General features: G+C 40.1%; 1 protein-coding gene across 1 annotated transcript in view; it reads right to left on the reverse strand.

Moving 5' to 3' along the window:
* Positions 1–242: 242 nt before the first annotated feature.
* The window catches only part of LOC144055593 (BCL11 transcription factor A-like), a 43,541-nt gene continuing 18,395 nt past the window's right edge, over positions 243–25,388 (reverse strand). The window contains exon 3 of the mRNA XM_077571708.1: positions 243–5,526. Within this exon, the coding sequence (XP_077427834.1) occupies positions 3,527–5,526 (2,000 nt within the window). The 3' untranslated portion in view covers positions 243–3,526. The remainder of the gene's footprint in view (positions 5,527–25,388) is intronic.

The following is a 25,388-nucleotide window of genomic DNA, read 5'->3' on the forward strand; positions in this document are numbered from 1 at the left end:
TATATTAAACTTTGTATAATACTGATGGTTTCTTTAATTACAATGTGATAGTGGTATTTAGAGGTGAATTGAAAGTCAGGTAAATCACCACTAAAGGCCCCGGTACCAAATGCATGGCCTGTCATTGCTGAGAACCTGGAATAAACAACAGCTAAATAAAAGGGAATTCAAGCAATGCCTCTGATGTGGACTCTGGAGGTTCCAGTGTCTGCTGTACTAAGAACAAAAACAGCAAAATCAAATACAGTATGTATGTCATACGTTTTATTTTTTTTTCCCAAGACAAAATGGCTGAGTGAAGAGAAAAATGCAGGCAACAGCTGAAAACAGTGGCATTTCCATAACTGAAAAATAATAACAACATTTGTATGCTGACCAAGACCTCTTAAATGTTGATATGTGACCTTTGGTCATCAAACAGAGAAACCAAGCCAACAGAATTCACCACAAAGGTAGGGGCAGGGGTGTTGGGTGGTCAATATGCAGACACATTTTGCTGTGACGCTGTTCTGAACAGAGCATATACTGAATGTGGGTGTACAGTCATAATAAATAATGTCAACCAATGTCAACTTCAAGTTCACTTGATAGCAGATAAGAGTACAGAACACAGACTGGGATCAGGCTGAAACGTGGATGTACATTAGTACCATCTGCTACAATAACAGGTAGCAAACCTCTTTCTATCATTTTCTCATATTGACAATATAACTTGCATATGGTATGACTTGTACCCTATGTAAATCAAGCACTGTGGTTGTTTTGGCAAAGTAAAGTACAACAGGAAATAAATTCAAAATAACGACTTAAAATTCAGCAAAAGAAAAACATTGCTTTTCAGATTTAGAATGGATTGCTTGCATATGAAAAAAAGTTCATTTTCATTAACAGCTGGAATGTTTTCAGGTGGTACATGTTTAAGGACAGTAAAAAGTTGGCTAAGAATAAAACCCAACAATAGCTTGTATTACTGCATATAAAATGGCAGGAGAAAAACATATAAAAACAAAAAAGATATGTACAACCACCTGTTTTTACCTCATTGTGGTAAGTCCAGCAGGACTGCCTGAAAAAGTCATCATATGACCTCTCACCCTTGGAGAACACCACAACATTTTAGTTTTGAAAAACATACTTATTTTCAAGCATACAAATTATTCACACTATATTATCCTGCCAAATTAAGAAAATATACGGTGGCAGCTTGTTGGGATTTTTTTCACTACAGAAAAAAAGGGTACATTGAAACCTTTAAAGAGTACAGGCAAAACCATTAAAAATACAGGCTCCAACATAAATACTATAAGTGCCTACACTAAGTGAACATTAATTTCAAATGCAATTCTAAATACAAAAAAAGTCAACCATAAATGTATTTTGAACTTAGGAACTTACATGAGTGTGCATCTTCCTATGTGTTTAAGTTCTCTCTATATATTTATTTATCATATATCTCCCCCGATGCAAAATATTTTGTTCAACCTGATGACTTGTGTACAGTAAAGGCAAAAACGATACACGACATGTTCATTACAATTCAATACATAGTGATCAAGTCCTGAATGTCAACAAGACAGGAAAGAGAATCAACAACACAAATCAAAAATACAATTTAAATAAAACTCTCCCCAAAAGACAATGATGTGTACTGACGTGTACTGTAATTTGAAAATCAGCAACACAATTTAGTTAGCTTAAGAAAAAAAAAATCTTTAATTATTTTTTCTGTACTGACGAGTATATTTTTAAGTACAGTATGTATGATGCAGGACATTTCAATGGGATTTGCTGCATTGATACCCAATTTAACCAAACTGAGGTTTCGCTCTCGAGACATATTTATCAGAGGTTCTAAGTGAATTTTCTTCTTCTACTACTTTTTTTCTAAATGACACAACAGTTACTGCATCAGTCAGCGCAAGAGCCAAGTTTTTCCCTTGAGCATCCACCTGTAAACTGGGGAAACGGAACAGTGCACGTAAGTAGTCCCAGATATGTAATCCGGTCCTCGTTTTATACTCAACCGACTGTACCTCCGATTAGAGAGACAGATACAGACTGTAGGCAGAGTGACAAGTGCTATAATCATTAAAAAAAATTAAATAAAATAAAAGCAGGGTGATTAGCGGAAATACTACAATTAAAATGGGTTACAACAAGTAATTTAAAAAAATGGCTGAATGTGTGTGTGTGTGGAGGAGGTTATATATTTTAAATTTGGACATTAGTTGCATTACCAATGTGAGTTTATAAAAATGTTGAAATCTAATGCAGTCAAAAGAATAAAGAGGGCAAATAATTTTTGAATTGTAGAGACACCCGGTTATAGCTACTCCCTACCCATAACCCGGACCCACACCAAGTATCCCTATCACCAAAATTAAAATATGCTTGATGTAAAAAAAAAAAAAAAGAATGCTACCGATTCTGTGGTCTTCATGTTAATGCTGGCTACACAGACTGCTCGGATGAAACTAAAAAACTGTGTTACTTAAACACACGCACAAAAAAAAAATTTCATTCTCAAAGAAAACAAAGACTCTGGAAAATTAAGAGCTTCACGTTGGTTAAAACAACTAATCAGAGTACCCTTTCAATATGATACACATGTACCAGAAACCCAAAACCTCCACAAACCTTTTGAGCATGTAACATGCCAGTAAACAGAATTACAATCTGATGAATGAAAATATACACGAGTCAGGCAAATAAATGATTGACCAGAAATAAACTTTTTTTTTTCTTTTCAATTTAGTTTCAGCTGGTTTCTTAATGCTCTGCTCAGTCACAACATGGCAGGGTTGTACAGATGCTTGATGCAAGGACCTGTTTATTCCATATGTGCGCAAAATGTCCTGTAATCGTCTACATGTGAAACGCCGAGTTTATAGCAAAAGGAGGATTAACTAATTGCAGGTAAAATAGCCAAGGCACTCTTTGTTCTCATTTTACACCATAGTATTAATTTCATTGTTTGTAAAAGAAATAAGTCATGGTGCTAGTGCCTAGCATTTCATAGGCAGCCCAATCCTTGTATATATATTTATGTACATATAGGTATTTTACGTCTATCTTGCATGGAAAATCATTCACAAAGATCAGTTTTGAATGTAACCCTGCTTTTCTTGATGTTTGAATCATATGACACCGTTCCACTATGCTTGGAAACAAAACTGTACATGATATGTAAAAGAGGATGGACCGTCTGCAGCGAGGGTTCAAATAGGTTGGCTAAATCAAAAGGATCAACAGCAACACGAGTACAACCAAACCCACCAGTCACTGATAGTTTAGAGTAGCCATAAACACACCGAGCATGCTGTCCAGTTACAAAAAAAAGATATAAAATGTGTAAATTATTGCACAATAGAAAGGCTCAAAAAGTTTTGTTTCATACAAGAGTATTGGGAACGATAACAGGGCTGTACTGTGTACTGTTGTCTGACCCTGTCGTCCTTTCCGTTCATCTGTTGCAGGGTTGCATTTTAGCCAAAGGAGCTGAAAGAGAAAGCGTGCTGTTCTTTGCCTACTCGGTCTTTATGTTGTTCGCTAAAGGACGGTCACTGTGCCATTTCTTCATGTGTTTCTCTAGAGTACTGTACACACTGAAAGGCATGTGGCATATTTCACATTTGTAAACGTCTTTTCCCATTTGTCCGTGGGTTTTCATGTGGCGCGTGAGCTTGGAGCTCTGAGCGCAGGCATAGCTGCACAGCTCACACTTGTAAGGGCGCTCTCCAGTGTGACTGCGTCGATGCACTGTCAAGTTGCTGCAGTTCTTGAAAATCTTCCCACAAAACTCACAGGTGTCGCTGCGGCGGCCGTCCTTGGAGCTCGGCCTGCCGTTGCCGCTACCGCCGTGGGGCGTGCTGGCCCCGCTGCCTGTGCCGCTGCGTCCCGAAGCGGCCCGTTCGCCATCTAGCTCGCCGGGAGGAGTGGAGAAGCGCAAGCTGCCATTCTCCGACGAGTGCTCGGATGAGGAGGCAAAGGGCGATTGTCTGGAATCTCCACCGGTAAAGTTGATGAAGGGGTCCTTGAGTTGTCGTGAGGCAGCGTAGCCCGCTAGCCACTGGGAATAGACGTTTTCTGAGTTTGCGATAGTGGGCGTCGAGGGGTCCAGATCCTTTTCCACCTTGATACGTTTAGACAGAGGACTAAGGGAACCTGGGCTAATGGCGCCACCCAACAACTTCCTGGATAGACCGTCAGTGGATAAAGGTCGCAGACCATTCATTGTTGTTGTTGTCACATCCTCTGCTCGGTCTGACTCCATTGCCGAATCGTCATCAGCCGGCTCCTGCGAGGAGCTCCGACGCCGAGGGTGCAGGGCCACACTGTTCTGGTGGTGGCGGGCCCCTTCTAACCTCAGGCTAAAGCGATAGTCATTCCTGTCCTTTTCAAGCTCTCGAACCACAGGCTTACCTTCCATCTCCTCCTCCTCACCCTCTTCTTCCTCCTCCTCCTCCTCTTCTTCCTCTTCCTCCTGTTCCTCCTCCTCGTCCTCCTCCTCTTCCTCCTCCTCTTCCTCCTCTTCTCCATTTTCAGTCATCAGACCATTGTTCTCACTCTTGAACTTGGCCACCACTGACTTGAGAGCATCAGTGGCACTGCCAATCAGATCACTGGTACCAGGCTCAGGAGAGCTGGCCGTCGAAAGGCCATCTTCTGACTTGGTATTGAGCACCAAAGACTTGTTCTGACAGTGTGTCTTCATGTGTCGTTTTAGCTTGCTTGCTTGCGTGCATGCGTGGTTGCACAGATGACACTTGAATGGCTTTTCCCCTGTGTGGCTACGTCTGTGCACAATAAGGTTACTCTGGAACTTGAATGTCTTCCCACAGAACTCGCAAGACTTTGCCTTTAATGGCGTGCCCGGTTGAGCTGAGTTGGATGTGGCATTGGGGGTAGACCTGGAACCGGAAGGTGACTGAGAGGTGGAGAGAGGCGGTGTTGCGGAGAATGGAGGCTTTGAACCTGGCTGGAATGGTTGAAGAATCCGTTGCATAGGGTTGGGCCGATTAGGGGAGAGAGGAGGTGAGGCTCCTGTGGCGTTTCCAGCCAGTTCACGCAGTCTTCTGGAAAAGTCCATGTTTGGGGGAGGTTCAAGTGGTATCGAATTAAGCCTCATCACCCTGTCAAAGGCGCTAGGATGGTGAGTAGCTAGCGCCAGGTCATCAGGACTAAGGTGATGACGCGGGGGCGGGCTGAACAGTGGTGGAGTCCGGGGATAACGGCCCTCTCGAGGAGTCGATACCGAATCTCGTCCGGAACCAGACCCTGGCATTCGCAGCAGGCTGTAAGGACTACCTTCGGCCAGGTGCACAGCATGAAGGGGAGGCTGGGACGAGGCACAGTCACCCCCCATCCCTGGAGCAGCGGCTACACGTGGGGTGAGGGGACTGCCTGGCTCACTCTCCAGGTAGATGCGGAAACCGTGGGTATTCTGAGCGTGCTGGAGAAGGAACCAGGCGCTGGTGAAGGGCTGCTTGCATGTGGTGCAGGTGTAGCTGCTGGGCTCATCTTTATCTGTCAAAAAAAGAAAAAACAACGAAATGTTATTGAAATTTTTTTGCAGAATGACTTAAAGCTTAAGGAACTGTTGTCCTTAAATGTTTTTAAATCTAATTTGAAAGACATGGAAACAGCTTCCATACAGTGTTAATGTTTTTAGCTTGGCTGTTTGAACAATTTTATTGATAATTTAATCCAACATAATGTACTTTGTACATTTTTAATTTGTCTCACTCTGTACTGTATGTCTGTAACTTTGTGTTCTTTTGCTGCTGTGTGTCTTGGCCAGGTCTCCATTGAAAAATAGGTTTTTTTTAAACAGGACCAACCTGGTTAAATAAAGGTTAAATGAAAATTGCAAAAATTAAAATAAGGATGGTTTGTATGGTTTTTACATTAGATTTAAAATGAATAAAAAATATATACAAAAGGCTATTTTATGCTGTTATCCATTTTTTTATACCACTCAAGAGAGCTGGAGTGCATCCCAGCTGACATTGGGTTGAAGGCAGGCACATGTAGAAAAGAGACAACAATTTCCTCTCACATTCACCCCAAAACTGAGTGGAAACTGAACCCACACTGCCTCACCAAAGTCATGTGAAAGGACCACTAAACCAGCAATTTTAAAATTAGCTCATTTTTAAAATTATACATCCAGAAATTCTTCCATCCTTCTTTTTAAACAACTTATTGAGTTCCTCAAAACAAGTCATCGAAATGTGAGTGTAGTCGAGTCAGATATAGGGAGCAGGCCTGGAAACACATCATACATTAACAAGAACAAGAGAACATCACATGAGCGATTACTATACCGGTCAGCAAGGCAACAAAAACACAGTGTTTTGTTGAGTGAGCAATGTCACTGCTCCTAAAACGTCATTAATTAAGTAACTGTAACATCTTATAAATGTCAGGAATTGACCGGATAAATAAAACCAGTACGGCAATATCATGACAAGATAAATTAGGCTAAGGAGCTGGAATTAGGAGGACATTATTTAGTTGCTCATTGGTTACAATTGAAACGACACATTCCACAGTTTGTAATGGAAATGCAGTTTGTAGCACATTTTAAAATAGTTATATTGTAGCTTAACATATAATTATGGAAATGATCTCTTAAAATGAAAGTATGCTTTCATAATATTGTTATAAGTGTGTTTATTATTACTTGTTTTATTAAGCTCAAACATTTTATCTATTAGAGCTAAGAGACTTTCGGGCCTACTTTGTCACGGGTTGATTGAAGAAAATCATAGATATTCTATTAATATTTCAAATAGCATACAATTTATAAAATTACTGAAAGGTAAACAATGATTAGAGAATTCTAAAGCTGCAAATACACGTAAGATATTTTCTGTAACTAGTCCTAGTACACAAACGCGAGGTTATCCTGACAATGCATTCCCAAAACACACCACCTATTTCTGTTTTTACAGAGTAAATGGTGCATAAAATGCTGCATATTAACTATGAATTTAAATACAATTGCACGCTATTAAAATAAAGCAGCATTTATTTATTTTTTAAGCACAGATTCTCACTATAAGCAAAATGGAAAAGCACTTTTCAAAATGCATTTCATGCATTGCTTTTATATCTTATGCTGTCTGGATTTATTTAAATCCTCTCAGGTGAATAGAATAGGAGAAGGTGGGGAAAGCAGAAGTGAGAGATATGCTAAATAAAACGCATCCGCCACTTGCAAATGTGCATCGTCTTTCATCTCTTGGCTTCCTTATCCTTTTTTTTTTTAACCAGGGGACTAGTTTCTGAAGTCATTTTCAAAAGAACAAACAAAATGACTGTTATATGGTGGTCAAGGAGAAGTAGGAGGAAGACGTAAGAGTGCCCGAGTGTGTGACTGTGTGTATGAGCGATCCCTAAGATGGTGGACAGGCTTGCATGTTTTAAACCCGCTGTGGCAGCGAGACAAAGAGGTGATGATGGGACAGTAAGAGGGGACTGCTGCCGAGAGAAAAGATGTTGTGGATAGAGCAATAATAGGAACCAAATGGTGTTTAGTGTGCTTCTTTTCTATCTCATGTGTTCATAACCGTCGTGGCCCCCCTCCGAACAATCTCTTTTAAAGACCAGAACATGGCTTAAAATGTGCACTCAATCAAACCTCCATGCAAACCTTTTTCTTCTGAGTGAAAGGAGTTGGAAGGGGGTATACGGGTAAATTATGGATCATTACAATCTGAAAAAATTACAGTTAATTGTTGCCACCTGCAAGGGGCTTTGACCCACTATGGAATTTTTCCATCATAAACAGCCAATTGTCCATACATGTTTTTTTCTCCCTCTCTCACAAGCAAAAATGCAATTTGTTCATAATATTGACTTTGGCTATCCACGCATTTCCCGAGACAATGTGTGTTTTTATGGTTTATAGCTGCAATAACCTGACGTCTACTGTTCACTTTGATTTGATTAGCAGCCTGTATACCGTATATATCCTCGCTCTGCGTGTGAACAGATGGTGTATATGCATGAGGAGGAAAACAGATATTTTTTGGTGTTATTGCAAACGACAAAAGACGTATCGCAGGGAGCGCGGAGGGGCGGGGGAATTGGGGATGGCTCCTCTGAGACGCTCTGCAATCGACGGCGAAGGGAAAGCACTGCAGGATCTTGGAAGTAAAGAAAGAAAGCAAGGAAGGCGGATCAGAGGAAGGAGAGAAGTGTGGCGTGAAGGGGACATTCCTAATGACACGTTTGTGAAGGACACAACAACACTTCCATGTCGCTATAGTGAATTCATTTTCCTACGTGACAGAAAGAGCATGTCTCGTGCAATCACAAATCCATCCCTGGAATTAGTCGGTGTTCGTGCCACAAGCAACAAAATAATTGTTATTCTAGCAAGGCAGTGGACACACTGATGGGCATAAAATTTTTTTAAAAAATAAATAAAAATCCAAAGCAGGTCCAGCTGCATGACAGCGGATATCTTAATAAGCCCACTTTTTCCCCCTTAATAGCTGTCCTCAAAAAGACAGAAGGACAGTTTTTAAAAAGGAGAAACATTATTCTGACATGCCGTTTGATGGCCTCGAAGGACTTTTTATACCATAGGAAAGCAGCAAGATGTGTGAGGCAAGAATGATCTTATAAACACATCTGTCCTCTAATGGAATAAAGAAGTACTCATTCTCCCTGTCTGGCTCTCCCCTTCCAGTATGTGGTGCGTTAGAACCGGAGAGTAGAAGAGCTTGGCCTAATGCTGAATCTCTTAGTCCCTTTGAAATAGGATCAGCCGAAAGGAGAAACCGCACTGACAACCCTGTAGCTACCATTTCATGGCAAGGGCTGAGAAAGGGGTCTTTTGGGGAGTAATGGCAAAGAAGCCGAAATTAAAATTGAAAAAGAGAAAGATGGGGGTTATGGAAGACCGAAGAACTAACTGTATGAAAAAGGGTCGAGGCAGAGGGCAGATATAGAACAGTCAAAGAAAGAAAAGGGAGGTTAATGAGTCCTTCAAAGTCATTTCATCACATTGCAACACAAAGAAGTATGAAATGTGGTCATCCTGAAAACTGGTAAAGAATACAATCTGGAAAATACATTTTAAGACCATTTCTACGTTCTATTGCTGGTGACCCAACACCCAAATTCAATCTAATGCACACATGACAAGTGATGCCACTGATTTACTGCTGCGCTCCATTTTTTTCATTAAGAGTGCAGTACAGTGCAGACTATCAAGAATGGACACCTGTGTCCTTACGTTGGCATTAAAAGCCACCATCTTCCGAGGAAGGGAGTTTGCACAGATTCATTAAAACATTACTGCCATGTGTTTTTCCCACTGGCCAACGGCAGTGACTTTAACGGGTTGTTTATGTATATTTTTCAAAAACAGCATGTGTGAGCATTTCACATTAAGGTGCGTCTGTGCTTTTGCTGGAGCAGCACAAACAGGGAGGAGGAAAAACACTTGGTAGTAGAATGGCATGCAAAAAATAAATGTTTTTGCAGCTCTGTGCGAATTGATATCATTTTGATAATGTAGTGTATACAAAATACAAAGCATAAAACTCAAATTTTCACCACATTGGTGTCCTGTAAACGTGCCCTAAAACACACATCTATACCAGCGATAGACAAAACACAAAATATTGGTGTAAGCAGTCGAAAAAACACACAAATATATCATTTTATTCCACTCCATCTAGCCTAGGTGACTCGACGTCCCCGGACTGAGCAAAAAAGGTTGGATAATGGTTAGTGCATTGTTTTGTTTAACCCTGTTGAACTGTCAACCAAGATAGCATTTAGCATTAGCTAAAATAATAACACAACCACCAGTCATCAGATTGACAAGCAATTAAATTAGTTATAAATAGTTCCTAACTTCTTGATGATAAGTTTATGGTGTAGGCCCTATTTAAATTTCAGCTAAATTGTGGTGTCTCGAATTTTAATTTGGAAAATCTGGTCATCCTAATCCAGCCGTCTAATTTTCTAGCCGAGTAGCGAAAAGTTTAGTGACTTACTTTGACCTCCATTTTTTGTTACGTCCTTCACCGCACCTTACAGCGGGGTCTGCTTGTCCTGGTAAGGCCACATAGCTCTCAATGATATTAGTCATTTAGCTAATGGAAGAAAGAGCTAACAGGATTACCACGCAGGTCTTCCAAATGGAGAAGGAAGAGGAGGATAGCACCAACAGAGGAGATGATGGGGACATCACATGTCATCGCCATTTCCAAAAGTTATCAGTCGCCTGAGCTGGGGAGCACTCACACACCTCTAAAGTGATTATGATAATAGCAGGTCTTTGCCAATATTCAAAAGTGTTTATAGGTGTTGGCGTTTGTGCCTTGGGAAGACTGAGGACTGTCAATACAGTGCCTCTTAAGAGCACCTCAGCCATAACGCTTGTTAATGTGATTACTTCTCTGTTTATGTCATTAGTGTATTCACAGGCAGGAATTGGACAGAGGTGAAGGGTGAACCAGGACGGGGTATGTTGACGAAGAAGAGGAGGATGCTATTAAAACTCTTCTTCGGTCAATTTTTCATTGACATGACTTTCACGTGACTTAGCTTAAGAAGTGGACAGATGTTGACAAATCGATTGTATTTATTCATGAATGAGAGAAAAGCTTTATCTTATGAAACTTGGGTCTTTTTTTTTGAGGATTTGCATTTATTTGACTATGAAAACATCTAATAAAGCTTTGCTACTTATCTTTTCCCTCCAACAAACCGTGCCTGTATTTCTCTGTCCCTCAACTACACACTCGCACACTCACTTCTTTGTCACGGGCGAAACTTTGTGCGGCGTGCTGAGCCAATGGCTGCAGACAAAAGGTTTGTTTGACCAACACTTGTTTCTAAGACAAAGCCGGATATAGGGAAGGCTGTTTACTAAACAGAAAGCCAGCCAGCCAGCCAGCTAGCCGACCAGGCCTAAATCCAAGCCTTTTACGAGTTTAAAGTGGCCGGCAATACTGGGTGTTGTTGAAAGTCACATGCACTAGACATTTCAGAGAAGCTGACCGCGAACCACAACATACGCCACACACGTAGGCTACAGCAGAAAGAGAGCGACCCAAAATGGCAAAAAGGACATGCATGCTGATTTTAGGGCTGTTGAGGTAACAGTATACAAACTATTAATTTCACCAAACTCACTTCTGTTATTAGGTTTAAATGCATTTTTTTTCACTATTTATATTTCGGTATTTATGATGTGAGCTGATATGCCTGTTGCGTGGTGACGCCATGCTACGTGCGCGAGCCTCGGTCACCCTCGCTGTCGTTATGTTGAGGACACGAATGCGACTCACTCCTAATTGTTGCGATTATCAAAGTGACAAAATTCATTGTGTCATGTGTGGTTATTATCCACAACAATAGTACATATGAGATGTTGAAGATATCTTGCGTGATTTAGGGCTGGCTTTGTAGTCGCTAGGTGACATTTTGGTGCTGTTCTTCGTCGACGGGCTGGGTTAATATTGCTAACGGCAATTAGCACACATCTTACTTACATTATTTCTGACCTTTAGGAGAACCAGAAAGGATGCCAGTTACACGCTAGCTCACTCAGTGTTTATACACACAGGTATGATGTTTATGTCAACCTTTTTTATTGTCTCTTTTACTGTTTTGTTTTCTTTCCTATTGGGCACTCTCGCTAGAGCCTATGAGGATGTGGCAGTTACGCTGTGCTCACTCATTTATGCACACAGTTGGCTGACCAATAAAGACGCTGTGAGACCAGTTTATTGAAAAAACAAAGAACACAATGCAGAGGAAAAGTACACGGGTTATACTGTGCCCTAGTAATATATATAATCAATGTAATTTGTTTGCTGCAGCATTTTGTCCAATCAACTTCATTTCCCTTTCCCAATCACTTTTTTGTGACTTGGTAAGCACAAGAATGAAATAAAGACTTTAAACTTGGCTAAATACGTGGTTTTCAATCAATCACATATTTTAAAGGGATACTTGACTCATTAAGCCATTTTCAACAGTAAAAAGTTAATATTTTGTCTATAATTAATTTAAAAATATTTTTTTCCACTTGCTGCTCTGGAAACAATCAAGGCTCAGTTTGCTGACCAAAACAGAAAACAGGTGAGCCGTGATTGGTCGTTATGTCATGTTCAGTTGACAGCAAGTGGAAACATTTGTTTTTAAAGGTATCAATTGTACATGAAAAATAATGAAGTTATGAAATTCACTGTGGATAAAATGTGAACTTTTTACTGCTGAAAATGGCTCAATGAGTCAAGTATCCCTTTAAGGTGTAACCGAGGTGATTATTAATAAAATGCCTACTGCAGGAATGGAGACACACTTGGCATGATAGATTTAAATCGAGCACCACACTGACTGTTTCCCTGTTTAACCTTACTGTTTAATCTTTTTGGGCCGTTGAACCATGTTTGAACGGACCATCCACCCACACATTCATTCATTCATTCAGCCATCCATCTCTAAACCCTTCCGTCTATCCATCCATTCAAACTGAGCTCAGCTGGGAAGCATCGCGTTCGGGTGCCACTCGGTCCGATAGACCTTGTAATAATCTGGGCCAGCCGTGTCTCATTATTTGTTCTCTGCTTACCAACAACAGTGGGAGGCTGGACGTTGTTGTTTCTCATCGTTGCTCTAATGGTACATTGAAAAAGGCCTCTGGGCCTCAAAGCTTAACTAGTCTAATTAAATGGACCGTCACTTATGCGAGCATCTGCAGAGATTATTTATTGAGTCGGGATGCGCTTCACAGGATCAAACCGCTGTCAGATGAGCCAACCCTCAGTGGAGTCGGCATTAAATAAAAGAATGGATTCAAAGAAACTGCCAATTGTCGGTTTAAGCACACATACGCAGGTACATAGATGACTTAATCAAGCATGAGTATTTTTGGACTCGGGTAACATCCCAGATGGGCAGGAAGTGTCTGAGAACATCAGAGGGTATAAGTGAAGTGTTCTGTCAGGTAAAGATGTATTTGAAATACTGCTTATTAACCAAAACAACACACATTACACAAACCTTGAGAAAATATTACATATAAATATTTTTTAAGCAGTCCTCAGATTATAGAATGCTGCCTTTATCTTACAAGCAAGATCTCGGTTCGAAGAGCACAGTCAAGATAGCCTCCCTAAGACGTTCGGCCAACAGCACGAGATTCACTATCTCTGCATAGCTCAGCTTATGACAGGCTGGCGTCCCCGCAGAAAGGATGGAGGGGGACCATGAGGTCGGCGAGCTGCACATTTCTGCATAAATCTCCAGACAGATAGCATCAGGGGGGTGGAAACAGAAGAGGGAGGAAAGCAAGCAGCAGAGGATGATAAGGCCCCCGGGGCAGGGCATTCGACACTGTCAAAACTGTTTCGTCTCTGGCTATTGTATGAGTGGAGCACGTTATGAGCCTGCATACCATTTGCCGGTACGCGATTCAGCTTCACCGGAGCATCCAGGGCTCGGTATCTGACCTCGCGGCTTTAGCGTTCTTCTGTCTTCACTGACATGTGGGAAGATGGACAGAGTAATAAAAGTGGCCCATTCTAAGAGACAATGACAAGCTCAAGCGAGCATGTTAAGTCTCGTTGCAATATGGCTGCAATGGTCAAGTTCTTTAGTTGAGGAAATTCTGAAAACAATGGCAATGAAGCGAGCCAGGGGGTTAAAATCGTTTAAAGTATTTCTCAAGCTGCAATCACATTGACAGACAAATAAATGAATAGATTTCTGACAGTGTCAACCAACCTAAACGCTAAATATTTTATACATCTTCAATAGATTTCATTCAGTGTACACATGTAGCCAAAGTTGTAACTGCAAAGTGCAATCCAAAGTCAGTTGAAATGGGAAAAAATGATTGCGTGCACTGTTACAGATAATCAGAACATCTTTACGTGGAGGCAGAAGAGCAAATTGGAACTCAGCTTTGATGAGACTTGAAGTGAAATTCACATTTTTATATTATCTGATTTTATGTCTTTCCTTAGAAATTGCGAAATTCAGTCTGCTGCAGCCATCTTCAACAAATCAAACTCACGCTTATGGAAGCAGCATGTTTAAAGTTTCAAGTATAAATGTTTATGAAGAACTGCAGCATGTGTCAAGTCAAATTTGAATTAAGATACATATGCTTATGTATTATATGAAAGAGCTAGATCAATGCACAAAGAAGAATTTACTTTTACTGTAACTTTTTAAACCGCTAGGCCATTGTTCAAGGATGGGGTGTTAGTGTGTGAATGACCAGGGAAGAAGCAAAAAAAAAAAAGCAGAGAGAGAGAGAGAGCAAACATCGGCCAGAACCCGCTATTTAATTTGCGACATATTCAAATTTTTCCACAAATACATACTATTGGTTACTTCACGTGTATGTAGGTATGATCACAAAATTCCCCATATTTCCTGTAAATAACACATTTGCACGCAAGTGAAAATTTATTTGTTTCTTCCTGAGCACAGTCGAAGTGGATCTACATGGCATGCATGGGTATTGGCTATCATTGGGATCCAAGTCAACAAGAGCTGTTTTAACATGTGGTTATTTTTCACCCTGTCCTACCACCGCAGGGTGAGAGGACCAGGGCATGTGAGCTTGGGCCAACCATAGCAGCTCGTTATGCAGACCTGCCTCAAGGCATTGTGGTAGGACACGGAAGTTTAAAACAAGAGGACTAGTGTGCTGCCGTGTCCCGTGGCCCAGAGCTGCGGAGACTGAGGCTTTAACACGCGTCCCATCTGGTGTGTGTGACTGTGCACACGGTGGTCGAGTGGTTAAAGACAAGGCAATGGCCTGACTCTTATGATCGAATGGCAACTCAGGGTCAGACGTAGCTTCCAAATGAATTCCCATAGCGAGTGTGAAGTTCAAGTTAAATATATCTCTGGAAATGCAATGGCCAAGACTGGACTATAGGCGACACAGACTCTTTGAACAGTTCGGTCTTTCCACTGCTATAAACTGCATCAGAAATGACATTTAACAAACCCATAAGACCTAAATGCCCGACCCAAGTGCCATCCACCACTCAACCAGTCCCCTCCCTATTATTAATTAATTGGGGGAGAAAGCATTGTTGTGCCACTTCCTAACCCAGTTACATTTCAAATCCTGATTAAAATTGCAAAATTGCCTCCTGTTCAGCTCCTTAAATACATTCTGTTGAACACAAGAAGGGACTTGGCAGAACGAGGTGGTGGTCACATATCCAAAGGTTCAGAAATGTGTTGTAAGAGTAATCCACTAGGCTTGATTTAATCTCTGACTTTTCTTTATGATAAATGTCCCCATGAAATCTTAATAGAATAATCTGCATTTGCCTTATTCCGTGAAAAATGCAATGTTCTTCTTGAGGCAGCCAGTGATTACCTACAAGCAATGTTTACTATCAATAACCATCCAAAAGATGGATGAGCCATATGTTTGTCAATGGCGGGCCACGCTCCACACAATTCTTCATCTTCGAAGCTCACCGCACCAGGTTCCTTCCCTCTAATTGAAGACATGTGGCATGATTAGCCGAGAAGCACGTAAAATGGTGGACAACAGCGCCTATACTTCGTGAGAGTAATCACCTCACCGGCAGTCCTTAAAAGCGCATTCAAAAAAGGGCCACGGTTCCGTCTGCAGAGGCTGAATGACAAGACTACCTGCGCCTATTTAGTTACACTCTGCAGTCTGTACATCCCCAACATTGGCACCCTGTTAAAAATACAGCGTGTGGACGCTTCAGCTTATCCTCCCTTAGAGATATGTCAGGAACATGCATAGGTCTAAGCAGTAGCGAGCATGATATTAATTAGGTATCCAACCTGTAAGTTCCTTTGTACCCAGCTGTAGAGCATAAATCAGGCTTTTAACAAGGCTATGGGCTTTAAGATCTCAAACCAGGTTGGATTACTACCTTTACATTCATGCCAAGAACCTGTCTTGGTCTTGGCCTCCTATAGATCTCTATGTTTATAAGGAGGTATAGCAATCTACCCCAGGGGGGGGAAGGAGGGACACAGGAGCAGAGAAGGGAGTGGCAAAGTGTGTGTGTGTTGGGGGGGATATCGAGGGGGGCAAGTGCTATTTCCATTGGGTCATCAGGTTTAAACAAACATATGTGGTGTTGGCGTGGGAGTATGTATGCTGCATGCATGCATATGTGCTGCAAGGCGGAACCACAAGGGAGGGAAAATAATGAAGAATACAAAGTGATTATTAGTGCAGTTTGCAACAGGTAGAAACGTCCCCTTTGGATTGGTAACAATCATGGATTTATCAGCGATACATTCCATTTCCCTACCTTAAGACATAGTTCGTACATGAGAGAATTAGTTCGCCCTTGGAAACAGTTAATGAGTAGGATATGTGCAGAAAGTGTGTGCGCTTCTAGTGACAGAAGGATTTATTCACAGCCAGCTGCAAGTGAGGACACCCGCATGTGCAGATGGATTGGCTTGCTAGCTGCCTGTCTGGCTGCCTGTCCAACTAGAATCCATCCTTTCTGTACAGAGAAGGTCAATGAACTCAAACATTCCTCAACAGGCAGTGACACGTCACAGACATACTATATACAGTAAGTGCAGCCAATGGGTAAGTATGACATATATGTATTTGCACTAGGAACCGCTTCCAGTGCATACACACTTAGGGACCCGGATAATGCGACACAATTTGAGTTTTAGTACTGTGAAATGGATGCACTCCTTGGTAAGCTAAGAGCTAACGAGCCGTATTGTTGAATGAATACGTCCATGTAGAAATGTGGCTAATCAGGAGATGGGTATGAAGCTAGTCTCTCAAGCCACACTCTGCTTCAACAGCACCTGAGATTTATGGGCCAGATGTTTATGCCGTTGCTTCTCTGATGTGCTATAAAACTTAATTTACAGTCGGAAATGTCTGGTTCTCAATGTAAAGTCCTGTGTGCTTGAAACTGCAACCAATTATAATATTGTTGCTGGCCAATGAAAAATATGAACTCAACAGTGCTGCTTTCAAGTAGGAATGTCTTAAAGTACAATCTGGAGTAGCATTTGTTAAAAATAAGGCCCAAAGTTATTGTTTTAAGTTTGAACTGTAATCGTATCACACGAGGCGCATTGCACCTCGCGAGACCTGCGTTGAGTTGTCTGTGACATGTCTGCCGCACCTTTTCTTATCTTCAATAAAGAAGCTGACAAAAAGCACAGTCTACCTGATTTCAGACAGCACAAAAGGATTAGCTCTGCATGCATGTGTGTCTGTTTCCCCTTGACTTTTTCATTTTAATTTTTATTTTTTACTTTTGCTCTGACAGGACAATAGTGAGAGAAAAAAAACTTACACTGTAAGTTCCTGTGAAGTAAACAAACTCACATTCTAAGCAGAAAAGTACTTTTGGTTACAGTTAGCAAATGTGATAGTTAGAGATGATCGCAAGCAATCATGTGGTGGACTAAACAGATTCTACTTGACAAGAAGGAGTACTGAGTGAAAATAAAGGCGAACGAATAGTCATGTTAAGACCGGCCGTCTGTCACTTATGGAAAAATTTAGATGTTTTTATGTCATTCCAGTATAAAATGCGGTTGATTTGTGCGAGGTGTACCATTGATGCTACGTTTATCACGCTTCCTCATTTGTGTAAGCTGTTTTCAACAGTCATGTAACACTGGTTAACATTTGTTTACATTTATCTAATAATTAATGATGAAAAACACTTCCTGCACATTAAACAACCGTTTTATGATGGCGCTGGGAAAAATATTCAAAATATAATTAATCTCAATGGGAAATGTTTTGGAGGACAACCAGATCAACGGTTGGCATCACTAAATTATTTCTTTGCATTTGATTTTCAGATTAAAAAAGCAAATAAAAAAAATTGGGATCAATACTGGTCATTTTTATATACTGTATCTCTCTTTCCTTTTTTTCTTGACCGTTCTGCAAAGACAGATTTGACAGCTAGGAGCATGCAACGTGAACTCAGGATCTGGAGATCCACCGTGTCATTTTGAAAGAAACTGACAACCCCTGACTGGCACAAGGGTCACCGATACGTCCACCCCGGTGGACAGCTTAAGTTGCATTCTGAGAAATGTACTGAGAAGGTCACACTGGAAAGATCCTATATACTCCTGCTCATGGCCAGCCGAGACTGTGGAGGCACACAGAAATGTAGGAAAGTACCTGGACACATTTTAGAGCTGACCCAGCAGTTATCCTTTGGATAATGCTACAGCGATATATGTTGCAAAACATAAAAATACACGTTTGCCCTTAGAACATATGGCCGGTATTATTGTCGTCCGTTTTCATCACCTTTTTAACACACAGCGTTGGAAAGAAATTCAAATTTGAAGATGAATGAGTGTTAGAGGGTGTCAAGAATGGCATAAAAAAAGCAAAACAAAAGAGTACTGGACAGCTTTACATTGCAGCAGCCTATTGTAGATTACATTAGTGGCAGCTGCTCCCTTTGTGTGCTTTTATGGCCTGGCCCCAAGAAAAAGCTGCTAAAATGTCCTTTAATCTGCTGCAGAAACTCAAGTGTCTGCCAGGCACTCAAACAAGGGTGCCTAAAAGCACAATGCTCTCAGATAACTAAGGCAAAAATAACGCTAATATCCCTCAGTGTGGCCATAGAGGCCGACATTTTGTGTAACCAGAGAGGGCTTGTCTGCGCTGCTCGCGCATGGGAAACTGGCCCTTTCACCCTGTCCACAGGCGAGGCCTTAATAGACAACGTCTCACTTCTTCCCTCCTTTTCTCCCCCTTTATCTCCACCTCCTGTTCATCTTTCCAAGTCATTAGATTATGTTAATCACCAAAACAACCAAGACTCACCCCCAGTTTCATTTAGTATGCTGTTCTACATAGTACCAGATGATGACGCATCTGCTACTGTTGATTTATTAAAGTTTAAAAAATGTATGCTGAAGGCTAATTTCAAATGTTTCTCTTTATGAAGCAATATATATACTGTAGTACATGTGCAAGAACATACAAACCAATTTCATTTGTCATCTCTTCAGTTCTTTAAAAACTGAAGTACATTAAATTCTACACTCACAGAAATATTTAAGCTTAACTTTTAAGATTTATGTAATCTCTTACTTAACAAATTCCCATTTACTTTATTATTATAATTTTTTTAGATAATTTTACCTACCAAATAAACCTTTTATAATACATATTCTTTGGTCTAATAAAGCCTAATTATTTGAAATGCATAATCTTCAGGTTTATGTATTTAGTTAATATTAATAAAGTATAATTACTTTTTTTTTGTCTGCATACAGTTTCATGCCAAAAACATAAACATTTAAAAAATAAAAAAAAATAAAAATGGACATAAGTGTTTTTCACATAGCAACGACGGTATGCTATTTATGGTATTTACAGTATGCTATTTATGGTTTGTATAGTTTATGTATTTGAAATAAATACTCTCATTATTATTAATTTTGAGTAATTATACTTCATTAATACTAAATACACAAACCTGAGGAATATGCATTTTTGGTAGGTTTATTTGGTAGGTTTGTGTTAAAATTATCTAAAATAAAAATAAATAAAACATTTATGGGAATTTCGCATGTAAAAAAAATTATATAAATTCTAAGTTAAGCTTGATATATTTCTGTGTGTAACGCATCCAATTGTGCTTATGATTTGATTTCCTTGATCAATACTATGAATTGTTATTTATTGAATACGATCCTCAATCAATTCCAATATTGACACTTAGATAAGTTGTGCCATTGCAATGTAGCGTAAGTTCACGTGTTGGACCACAAACAAGTGTAGCACTCCCGTTTTAGCTCCATTATATCAAGATGCATTTCATCAATAATCAATTTCACCCAACCGTCAACATTTGTCACTTAATCATATAATCAATGATTATGCCCATTCATCCCTAAACTGAGCTGTGACTGAATATGTAGTGTAAGACGCATAATCAGAATGGCACTAAGAAGAGAGCAGCCATTTGCCAAGGCCAAACAATCCTTATTTGGATGAGAACCAAATTGTACAACATTAGAATTAGTTAAGATTTATTTTTTTAACCATTTAAAATTAATAACAATGAACAAATGTCAAATATCATCATTCTCCTTCACAAATAGCTACCCTCTCAATATCATCCTAATAAAGGCTGTGAGGTACCTTCAAGTAAATATGAATACAATTTTGCTGGCTCTGCTCGCCTGACACAAGAGTGGGAGTCATGTCAGCACTGGTAACAGACGGAAGGCAGCATCACAGGCAACGATTAGGAGAAGCTTCCTTCCTGGGCTTTAGGTTCACAAAGAGCCCACATACATTTTATTCAGATAAAATGTGTGTGTGAGTCGGGGAGGGTGGAGGGTTAGTGGATGGGGAGATGGGGATATTTTGCCTTGTGATGCCACTGCAGCAGCTCAGTGAAAGGGGAAGATGAGCAAGAAATTCACGGGGCCCCTTTCCATCAACCTTTCAGATATTAGGATGGTCTAAGTGTGGACATGAACAGTAGACTAGAAAAGTCGTAGGCATTCGGCAATGAAAATAAGACAACGTTTTGACTGAACCACACCAGAGCTCCCTAAATTGTGAACGTATTCAAATTCAACTGGGCCAAATCTCTTTTACTCACCGCTCATTCTCTCCAGTTATAATTAGACATACGGTATGTTAGTCATTAGAATTGTTGGGCATTTCACTTTCTTTTCTTTGTTCCTTCCTCGGGTCTCCTGACAACGTCACAACTCTAGCGGGATTCTGAAGTCTTGAAGGGTATGGGATTTTTAATAGATTTCAGGTGAAATCATGAGCACAAACTCACACGCACATATGCACACACACACACGCACACACACACACGCACATGTTCACGCAAAAAAATTAATAAAAAAATAATTTAAAAAATAAAATTGTGATGACATGTTGAATCGGTAAGATTACCGAATGAACAATACTGAGCTCTCTCTCTCTCAAAATAATAATAATAATAATAATAATTTGCCAAAAATAAAAAAGTAAAAGTTAAAATGAAAATGGATCTAAAAATATAATTCAAAAATAAATACAAAAAATGAATAGAAATAGAAACAAAAACAACAAAAACATGTATATACATAAATAAATAAATAAAAATACAAATAAAATAAAAAAAATACAAATATATATAAAAATAAGTTGGATGAATATAAAAAATAAATATATAAATAGATTTAAATATTATTCAAAAGAAAAAGAAAAAGGCTCTGCTCTCACATTTATTTATTTCATGCTTCAGATGCTGTCAGCATGAAATACGTCATGAAATTTTATTCAAATGAGGGGGCAGTCCTAAGCCAGTCAAAAATGTAGTCATTCCAGAGTATAAGTCAAATTTTTTGCATAAATTATTTTACAAAAATACGAGACCAAAAATAGTAGAGCTCGGACTTCAACCCAAATTGCCCTTCGAGTCATGTTGATGGTAGCGAACAAGTTCCGTAGTAGTAGTAGTAGTCATGGCAACTAATGTGTGACTTATGCTATTAGTTTGTTGCCACAACAAGGATTTACTATTTACAGCGCTAAATGGCACAATAACCGACCAGGATTCTACCTTTGGCCAAAATTTGACGTGGAATTTCCGTAAGCCATTTTTTTCAAAATAAATACTTTTATGTAGTTAGAGGTGCAAGTTTTGAATCCAAGTGGAACACGTTCACCGCCATCAACACGAACAGGGAAAAGGGATTTTGGGTGCCAGTCCGAGCTCTAATTTTAATATGTATATATATATATATATATACAAGTAACACCTGAATTTATGCTGCGGGAAAAGCCAAACTATGAAAATAAAGTGTGACTTATAGTCTGAAAAACACAGTAAATATGATAGCAAGGGCATGTGTTTAGACCAGGTACTAAATTAAAAAAAAAAAAACATTCAAAGAAGCAGAAAGCTGGGGTTCAAAGTGCTAAATGAAGACACTGAAAACCATTGGTGGGGGGAGAGAGAGGCGGGGGCAAATTAACCTTTTTAATTGGAGAACGGTTGCCTTCTTTGGACCATGCAGTTGAATCCAAAGTGCTGACAGATGATGAGAGGGAAATGGCAGGCTTATTACAGGCAATCTGGCCCTGCAACTTGGCAGACCAGAGCAGTACCAGAGCCTGGGGAGAACAGGGCATGTCCAGCATGAAGAACACTCGCTGCCAGACTGCTTATTGGCAGAGAAGGGCTTGCCTTAATAAAGGTATAACTAGAGATTTTGTTATCATGGCACTTTGAACTATGAGGTGAAGTGATGTCATAAGAGAGTCTGGTTTCATTCATGATAACAAAATCGTACCTAGTGAAGAAAAAGAAGGCCAGCTTTGGTTTTATGAAAGACAGAGAGAACCAGTACAACAGGTATTTAAGAGAGGAAGTGCAAGCAAGCCAGCTGCAGAGAAAAAAAAAACTCTCAAATATATATCATAACACTTGTAGGACTTTTGTAGGGAATTTTTATTTACGCACACCCATATCTAAATCCTAAACATCTCTGCAGTATTTATCAAAGAGCGAGAAATTAGACATGAGAGAGGATAACTTCCTTGCTCGCTGTGTCTGGATGCGTGAGCCGTGTTTATGTCTGTGGATACAAGGAAAACAAACATCAAGGTCAGAGAAGCTGGAGTCGGTCCAACAGATAGCCCCTTCTTAACGGAGCTGCAGGCTTGTTTCAACATACAGCCGCAGGGGAATAATCGGATTTAGATGGGACTTTAAGACACACTTTGTATTAAACCTTGATGGAGACTTTTTTTTTACCACCTATCTAAAAGGAACTTCCAGGTGAAAATGACTGATTACATTACTGTATACATTATTTTAAAAAACGCCACTGCCTAGAATATCCGCATATTTGCAGAATAAGCTATTCTTATATTCACACATTCTCCGCGATGTAACCCCGTTTTTGTCTGAATGTGCGGCATAATCCTGACGCCCACTCTTTAACGCTGACCCCATTAGCCAGACATCCACGGCCATCTTTAGGTCATCAGCACTAAGACAAAGAATTGCCCATGCGTACTATCTAGCTAACTAACTAACCAAATGTATTCCCCTTTCCCATCCCGCCCCTCCCCTCCCTTTCTCATCTGCCAATCAGTTAGTCCAGTTCTCTATCCGCAGCCTCTCTGTTATTTTTCCCTCCCTTTGTCCCTATGTCTTGCATTATGTATTCTAATGCATCTGGAACACGGCACGGACAACATAGTGAACCACACTGGGTCGCTTTTACTCACGATATGCAAACCATTCTGTAAGTACAGACAACTCTTAAACTCCACGCACACACACACTCAAACACACGCAAACACTCTCCCTGCATCAGTATTTCACTTTTCCGAACAGTCTCACTTGCAAATTTCTCCCTCACTCTCTCCGTCTTTGTAGCTGTCCATAAGCACACCCACACATACACACCAGACACATGGCCGAAGAGAGCAGACTACCATCTGGGAGTGGTGGCCGGCTTTGTCTGGGAGGGGCTGGGGGTAGTCGGGTGGGGGTCTGAAAGTGCCAACACAACCCCCCACCAATGCACGCACACACATAAACTATATACACACTGGCCTTACGACATCCCCCTTCACCCACCCGAACTGCTTTAAGTGTGAGAGCACTTCTCATACAATCTGCACATATACATATGCAAATTTGCAGGGGTCATTATTTTAAAAACAACAACATCAAGAAAAAAGCAGCCCTGCAACACAGAAGCAAGAACTGTAGTTGGATTCAGCACCAAGAGTTTTGGAGAGCACAGGTTTTTGAGAATGAGAGCAAGAACTGGAAGGCTGCAAGAAAAAGAGCAAAGAGGTGGAAGATAAAAGGAAGAATCTTTTTTTATAAATAACAAATTAATGTGAGTGTGTGCGTGAATACATGCAAATGAGATTGAGTGCACTTCCGTGGGAACCCATAAACACATGCACATAGACACGCAAACATACATTATCAATGTTTGCCCTACAGCATGCATGCGATGAATTCATAAAACTCCATCCATCCGTCAATGGTGGCTTTTGACACCCCCGAGCAGCCTTCCGAGTCTCGCATTGGTGCTTGCGGGCTAGCAACGCGACAATGCTCCTGTGAGCAGCTGATTCGATTTAGATACACACGGCAGGTAAACATCTTGACACACAATGAGATTGTTGTGAGATAAGAGTAAACATTTCCGGGCCAACCACTTTAATATGAAATTTCAAATGCTCGATCTTTGATTCAGTCTATGATTCAATTCAACAAATACAAAAATGACAAGAAATTGCAATTCTGTCAGGAATGCTGAATGTTGAGGGCGTTGTTGCTGTTGTGAAAAGCCCAAGAAAAAATACTTAATAAGACGATTCTCACCTACACACACCTATATGCTCTAATTGCACCTTACGTGCCTGGAAATGAAAGATTTTTTGTAAGATCCTTGCTTCATTGTACAAAATCTAGTGTTTGTGCTTGGCGAAAAAAATATAACATAGTTAGGGATGGTCAATACCAATATGATAAGAGTACTCAACTCTTGAGTAAAGTCACCAATACCGACACAAGTACATAAAATGTCCCCCAAAAAACAATGTCAGATATGTTTTTAGGAAAGACCTTTATATCCCAATTTAGCCTTTTTCCTTGAAATTCTTAGAATTTCTTTAGAATAGTATTCTAAAGATTCTTCTCATTTCTACTTCCTGATCGTATCAGCCACCATCGTGAGTTCCAATACCTTAAAATAAGGCTGGTGTCCATCCCCATTCGTAATATTCAGAAAAAAATGTAAATTATTGGTTATTTGAATCTGCTGGCCAATTGTGCTGGTATTGTGCTTTGATGAATAATAATAAATAGGGATGGGGCGAGTACCAAAACCAGATATTCGGTATGGGGCCAATACCCAACTTTATTTCAAGGTATTGGCACTCGTGACAAGGGCTGATACCAGTATTGGCCATCTTGTGGGCTTTTTACGATCAGGAACAAGAAATTAGCAAAATTGAAAATTGCCATTAAATTCGTGCAATTTTAAGGATTATCTGACATTGTTTTGCTTTTTATGTATCAAATGTACTTGTGGTATCGGTACTATGTATTGCTATCAGTCACTACTCAAGTTTTGAGTACTTGAATCAGTCTGAAAAAAAGTGTATCAAACATCCCCAATAATAAATATAACTGAGTGGGCGGGGCATCTTAATGTGCAATAGCTTTTTTATTCAGCATACACAATAGTCTATTAATGGCAAACATTGAGAGACTGGGCTTGAATACTGACATAAAGTAAACGTTAAGTACCAAAACATATGTTTACGATGCCTTGAATTCAATGTGATCTGACATCTTAAGGTCAGGTTTGCGTTGTGTGTAAGCTGA

The sequence above is a fragment of the Vanacampus margaritifer genome, chromosome 7 (assembly GCF_051991255.1).
Source record: "Vanacampus margaritifer isolate UIUO_Vmar chromosome 7, RoL_Vmar_1.0, whole genome shotgun sequence".
In the NCBI taxonomy this organism is placed as follows: domain Eukaryota; kingdom Metazoa; phylum Chordata; class Actinopteri; order Syngnathiformes; family Syngnathidae; genus Vanacampus; species Vanacampus margaritifer.